Source organism: Galeopterus variegatus, unplaced genomic scaffold, assembly GCF_000696425.1.
Source record: "Galeopterus variegatus unplaced genomic scaffold, G_variegatus-3.0.2 Scaffold6581, whole genome shotgun sequence".
NCBI classification, from domain to species: Eukaryota; Metazoa; Chordata; class Mammalia; order Dermoptera; family Cynocephalidae; genus Galeopterus; species Galeopterus variegatus.
Genome location: NW_007732692.1, coordinates 172,693 through 179,829, shown reverse-complemented (window position 1 = coordinate 179,829; position 7,137 = coordinate 172,693). Strand labels below are relative to the sequence as shown.

Sequence of the window (7,137 nt, the reverse complement as noted above, 5' to 3'; positions counted from 1 at the left end):
TCCACTCAGAAGTTTGCCCAACGTGGCCTCAGCAGCCCTGTTTCGAACTCTTCTGAATAGTTTGTTTGCTTTCCCTCAGGTTTTCTCCTTATTCTTATTTTTTTTTTAAATACACATCGCCTTATGTGAGATTATCAGCATAAACTGAACCACGAGAGCCTTCCCTGAGATGTGGAAGCTTGCGCGATGCTTCCATATTCTCCATGTGGCAGGGAGCCCCATCTCACCTGAGTCACTCAGCAGAGGGTAATGCTCAGCCTGTTGAATCAGTGTGTGCCCTTGAGAAGTTATGAAACCATTGTAAGCATTCTGGTTGCATTTAATTCTTCCTAAAAACCAGCCCAGTGCAGAGAGAATTAATCAGACTTTGGAACCAGGCTGATTTGGGTTCAAACTCTCTTCCAACTCATTAGTTCTTTGACCTGGGCAAGGTACTAAATCTTTCCACCCCTCAGCTCCCTCCCACGTAAGATGATGATCCTTGCAGATGGTCGTGTGGGTGATGTGGAAGAGCCAACATGAGCATTTTGCACATTTCCTGTTATTGAAGAAGCCTAGGAAGTGCTGGCTACCCCTGTTGTGGGCCATCCTCCTGGGCCCTTTCAGAGTGTGGGACAAACTTCTCCTGAGTTCAGCCACGCCCTGCAGATGGGAGCTGAAGCTGGGCTCTGTCAGAGTTCTTCCTGTCAGAGCAAATTCTAAGCCTCCTCAACCCTGACCACGTGATCTTCCCATTAAGGAGGAAATTCTCTGCCCTAATTTAGAGCAAGAGTAAAAATGCTAAAACAAGCACTTAAACTTTGCATGTGCTCACAGTACTTTTGTCATTAGTTTCCTCAGAAAGTAGAAACAAAAGTGTGGTCAAGACTGTCCTCCAGATGTGTGTTAATTGAGGCTGTATCTTGGGTGTGAAGCTTCCCAGTGTGCTGAGACTGAAGGTATGTCCAGGATTCGGCGCCAAAACTGGGAAGTCCCAGGCAAACAGGGACAGCTGACTGCCTTACTAATGTCCTCTGCATAAGACAGGTCTCCCAGGACCTTGATCTAGACTGAGGGGAGGGGTCTGCTAGGCCTTGGTGCACAGGGCAAGCCATGTAAGCTCTGGGCTTCGTGTCCTCACAGGAGATGAGAGGGTTGAACTCCATGATTTCCAACTCCACTTTTAGCTGCAACAGTCTGCAGTCCTGGTAGAGTGGGTCTCTGCTCACCTGCCCCAACGCCCACACTGACATTCCCTCTTGGGTATCCCATGCACACCTGGAAGGGAATGGGGTGAGAGTCCATGAGGGGACCGCTGACTGAACTGTGGATGCTGCCGTCTTGACTTGCGAGTGGGTGGAGAAAAGAACACGGTCTTCAGATCCTGATACAATCAGCCTGACTCTCCCCAGCCTGAGACTTCTGTTTACCCACAAGGGTGTGTCAGAGAGGCAGCTCTCAGAGGTTGCTCAGAGAAAACACCACCCTTTCCTTTCCCTACTGGCCTGCTCTGGCCTGTGACAGTCACCCTTTCCTTGCCGTACTCACCCTGTTCACTCTCCCTGAGCTGGACAACTGGACTCTCTGTAAAAGCCAAAGTAAAGCATTGGGTCCCTTTCCAACAACCTCATGGCCCAGATACAGGCTAAGTCCTGAGGCCTCATGTGCAGTATCCTGCTTTGTGAAGGAACTCCAGACTAAAAATAAACCTCTCAGTGAAAAAAATGCCATTTATAATTTGCATGTTTCCCTTCCCTGCTGCTTGATTCTTTTTCTATGGTTTGGACCTTGGGTTCCATTTATGATTCAGACAGATTGACCATTAAATAGAAACCATGAACCTAAAAGTTCATATAAATTCACAAATCAAGCTCATAGTGTCACTCACTGTTGCCTGTTTCCTCACTCTGCCTGCCTGCATTCCTTCCTTCTTCTATCATCTGTATCTTTCTATCAATCATCTATGTCTAGCATCTATATATCACCTATCAATCATCTCTCAATCATCTATATCTGGCATTCACCTATCATCTATATCTGTTTACCATCTATGTGTATCAGTCATCTCTATCTATCATTCATCTATCAGTCATCTATATCTATCATCTCTCTCTCTACCTCTATTCTCTTTTTGAATATCTGGCCCCCTACTAGAACACAAGCCCCACCATGGCAGGGATCTCGGTGAGCCTCCAGTTCCGAGTGCGGTATCTGGCTCCTAAACAGACGCACGTGAGTGAATTCTGCTTGTTGTCATCAGTGGCAGCCTAGATTAAAGTCACCGTTGCTCAGAAGCACAATTGTTTTGATACTACAAGGTGGACAGCAGGGATTAGGGTTTAGTCAATTACGTAATTTCCCGTTCTGGCACTTGTAATTAAAAGTCCTGCTTAAGCTCAAAATTTAGTAAGCCACAGGGTGTAATGAAGCCAGGATCCGGGTGTTTCCATGTCTGACCCTGTGGTTGAGATTCTCACTTTCTAAGGAAATTAATATTATATTTTGACTTAAATATGAAAGTTATTAATGATTTAATACATTCTCCCCTTCAGAAAGTATTTCGGTTTTAATGAAAATTTTCAAGAAGGTAACACAAAGATGACAATCAATTGTAGAGTTTGAGGCATTGTAGCAGAGATAAAGAGGAAACTATTATGGCCAGGAGCACACTTCTCTGTCCTCTTTATATTTTCTCCCCATCAGCCAATCCCTGCTATTTCCAAGACCAGGCTTATAATCTTCTGGTTGAGAGAATTACTTTTCTCCTTGTTCAATATTTCAAACCCAGAACAGTTAGATATTATATAGATCTATTTCATCAATGAACATGCAAACAATGTTTAAACACTAACCATTGTGTATCATTCCATTGCTTCCTATTCTGTTGAATTTTCAGAAAGGGCAACTGAAAGATAAACCCTCAAGTTTACCTGAGGAAGAAAAATGGCAGCTGCCACTGGACTCTGTGGCAGAAGATGTGCCACACAACATCTGGACTGTTTCTGAACTGCTGCAACATGGAGTTTCTATGGCACCCTGGGGATCTGCCCATGTTCTTATGGAAGTACAGAAGAGATGTATTTACTCTCCTCAAGAATGCCTCGTAGGAAGTTTGCACAGGTTTAGGCATAAACCACCGCAAGACTGAAAACAAAGTCAACCTGGCTGGATCAGATAGAGAAGAGGTGGCTCCACACCAGCTGTGGCTCCATCCAGCTGATACAAGCCTATGGTGCGCTGACACAAGGAATTCATGAGAAAGGCTACGAACTGTGCTTTCATTTTTATCTGTGTCCATCTTCCAATGATAACATTAATAAAACATGAAGAAAAATGTTTTTAAGCAAAAGACTGATGAAACAATTAAAAACAAAGTGCTAAATATTCAAAACTTGTTTTTACGGCATTCTGTCTCCAGGAGAGTTGGAGACTTCAGGCACCACACAACCCACCTGGGTCAAGTCTTGGAATGCTTTCCTCATTTCTACTGGTAAGTTGATGAGATGATATTCAAGAAGAAAGGGAGAAAACAAAATATATGTGTAATTATAATAAGCATAATCTTGCTTCAAATTTTTCACATTGTTCAAACTCATAAATCAATATTAATAAATGATAAAAATACTTTATTTCTTTAATACAGAATATGTAATGTTGCACTCCAGTTACAAGTAGTGTGCAAGAAAACTGTTTAGAAACTTCCAAAACAATTGTCGGGCATGATGTTTTATGGCATCACCAACTATAACCACAGCACTGAACTTTGAACCTACTGAAAAAAGCTAATGTTCAATGAAACCTCCTTCTTATTTTAGTGTCAATGACCAGTAGTTTAAAAACCATATATATACGTATATGTATACATACCTATAATGAGGAAACTTTCTACTCACGTGAATATCTTTCAGTCTGAGGCATTGCAAATCTTTACCCACATATTAATGAAAAAGACTGCTGTCAAGTTATTTACCTTGCTTTAACAATCATTTTTTCCTTTGTGTTTAAACACATCATTTTATATGTTATTCTTCCATGAACAGATGAAAGTATTTTGTAGCAGTAACTACTGCTTGACTTTGGGAAAAGCACTTATAAGCTTCCCATCTGGATTGAGCCACAGAGTTTGATTTTCTTCAGTCACTCAGCAAATTGGGGCAGTTCAGGTTTAGGAAAGGACTTCTCATCTCTAAGCACACACTCAAGACATGAGGCTGAGCATGAGTATGTGTGGAAAGGAAGCAGAATCTGCTCAATTCTCTGGAGCCTGGTGCCACCCTGTTCCCCTATTCCTCATGCCTCATCTCTGATATCTTCTCCAGAATTGCTCTCCTCTTTGACACTATCTTTTTTTTTTTTTTTTTTTAACTAAGTGCAATATAGTGAATAGCAAAATAGCAGCACATTCGTAGGAATAACTGGGGGAAAATTTCTACAGCAGAGAACCTGCTGTCTTGATACTGGGTCTACATTTAGACAAAGCCTCCAAAAAGGTGTATCTGGGACTTATTTGAAAACAAAAACAAATCACTACAGTACTGGGCACTTTATAGAGTGGTGAAGAACACTTGCAGTCTAAAGACAAAAGATCAATTAAACAATATATACAAAAAGATGACCAAGGAGAAAATGATTTAAAATTATATTGATAAAAACTAAAACCATATGAAGTAAAGAAAAACTATCTGAAGACTGTTAACTGTGTAAAAATAAATATTTAAGTAACACACAGACCTAATCTTCACAGTAAAAGTAAGAAAAAATTTAATACAATATTAAACAAATACATAACTATATCAAAATGGAATGCTTTATAAAATATTTTACCACTGGGAAAAACATTTCTCTCCCCTCCATATTCTACTCTAGTAATTTTGTCCTTAAAGAGATATATTTTGATGAAACATAGTAAACTTTGAAAGAGTTAACTGAGTTACACATTTTCTTTGTGTTATCATCAGTACTAAGTTTCTCTCAGAAGGTTGTAAATCTGAAATCTATTTACTCTTGGTGTCATGAGCATGTTCAGACTTAAGGTCACAATAACTTCTTACACACCTTCTGATCATAGAGTCTCCCAGACACCCAGAGGCTGCCCCTTGTTTTAAAATATAACTTTTGTAGAAAAGGGTGAACTGGTGCCAAATTTGGGGATAGTTACATGATATGTAGAGGTGTGAGTTAGACCAAAGGGCTGGGAAGAGCCCCTGCCCTCAGATGCCCAAGTTATGTATAAAGCAAGGTTTCCTATCCTTCCTATAGGCTGAGAACAAGAGCACTGTGGAGCTCATTCCAAATGATGCTACAAAATTGGAATGCTGCTATTGGTCTGATGAAAGGAAAACTCCATGATTCTTCTGCCAATTCTCAAGAAACTGTCTAGGTACAATGAAAGGTTTTATTTAGCAGTATCTCAGCTCGAACTTATCTTTTAATGGGTACTTCCACAAGCCTAAGACCCAATGCATAGTGGAATAAATAGAATGACCTTGTAGCCCTCAAGGGACCTTAAAAGTGCTTTCTGACTCTTTCAAAAAGACAATCAGTCATATAGTTTGGGAATTAACTGTAGTTTACAGCACAGTAATGCTTTGGAAATTGGGGTCTGTGTATGGTATGTGTGAGTCTGCTTGCCATAGTATTTAAACAGAATACACCTTCTTGTGAATTGCAGAACTTTGATTTAAATGGTGCCAATAAGTCCAGGATGGTAGAAAGGAGTAAATGCCCTGACATTCATGCTTGATCTTCATACTCTTTGCATTTTTTAGAAAAAGAATCAACTTAGATATTGTTAAAATACATCACAGTACCTCTTTGCCAGCAAGTCAGTCAAAAAGATGCCCCTGAAATACTTCCAAACAGCTTTTTCCTTTCTAGTTGCCCTCTGGAAGCAAGGATAGATCCACCTCTAACAAGGAGAACATCTCTCGGTGCTTTGGTTATTACGACAGTCAAAATTCAGCTAATTTTCAAGGTCTGTGTTCCTACCGCCTTCTCCACAGCATTTCAAACCTTCTGAAATCACTTTAGCTTTGTCAGTGGAGTGCTTTATTCCTGGGAAGGCAGCAATCACAGGGTCACCCGGGCACACTGGACAAATGGCCCTGGGTCCCAAGTCACACTGCAGGCATCCCCATCATTGGAGGGAAGTTTTGCTTCCTGATGAGCAAAGAAAAAACAGCAAATCAACTCTCGTCTAGTCAAAAGTTATGAAACCAAACATTATACTACTAAGTCTGGTCCTTGTAGTCTTTGGTTTTGTGACTTTCTGTGCATATCAAAACATCGCTTTTTTGCATTTTAAGCTTTGAAAAGAAATTGATAGCTTTATTAAAGGTAGCTCTCATCTGATTTCTCTAGCAGAACAAATCTCCACCTCCCTACAGGCCTCTCTCTAGACTTCTGAAATTTCTCTTTGCTTCCAACTACTTATGGGGCAGTAAAAAAACCACTTCTTTGAATGCTGGTAAGGCCAGTGCTAACCACTACAAAGTTGGACAAAAGAACTGAAAACAAGGCAGGCAATCCAACTAAATATTTGAAAGCAAATAGATTCCACCCTTTTCAAATACCAATATCTCTAAAAGACCTAGGTGCTTGCCAGAAGACAGGGAAGGGTAGACGTATGGCTACTCAAGCCACTTTACCTAAAATGTGCTCCTAACTGGTTACTGGAGAACGTCCCAGAATAGTCAAAAAAGAAAGGAGAAGAAAGGCTGGGGTGTCCCCAGTTTATCTACTCTGTACTCCTACAGCATCTCTGCAAATCTGAGACATGGTTCTGTCCCAGGAGCTTTCAGTGGGCTTCTACAGGTACCCTTTCTTATACAAGAGAAACATAGAGATAGCTGTTGAATATATAAATATTTCTGCCTTGAAATTAAGCAATATTTATCCCTAATTATCCTAAAGGAAAAGTTACCATTTTTTTACACCAATATTAACACCAGCAACTTATATATTCTATGCAAAAGACAGAAAACGAGAAAGACCTAAATTCTGGCAAGTCCCCAATTTGGAGAACTGAAGGACAGGAAGATGGCTAAATATCAGCAAGGGAAGAGCAATATTCTTGAATTATACTCTGGGAAACAGAATACTGCAATAACCTGTGTGGAACCATCTATTACTCACAGGTCCCCAGTGGACTGGCATGCA

General features: G+C 40.6%; 1 protein-coding gene across 3 annotated transcripts in view; it reads right to left on the bottom strand.

Moving 5' to 3' along the window:
• Positions 1-2,521: 2,521 nt before the first annotated feature.
• The window catches only part of FAM110C (family with sequence similarity 110, member C), an 8,425-nt gene continuing 3,809 nt past the window's right edge, over positions 2,522-7,137 (bottom strand). For 2 of the 3 annotated variants that reach the window (XR_551889.1, XM_008591028.1), the window contains exon 2: positions 3,585-6,138. Coding sequence is in view for 1 of the 3 variants with exons in the window: in XM_008591028.1 (XP_008589250.1) it covers positions 6,096-6,138 (43 nt within the window). In the remaining 2 variants the exon portion in view is untranslated. Of the gene's footprint in view, positions 3,464-3,584; positions 6,139-7,137 lie in introns of those variants that run through there. The other variant, XR_551888.1, reaches the window with a different exon arrangement.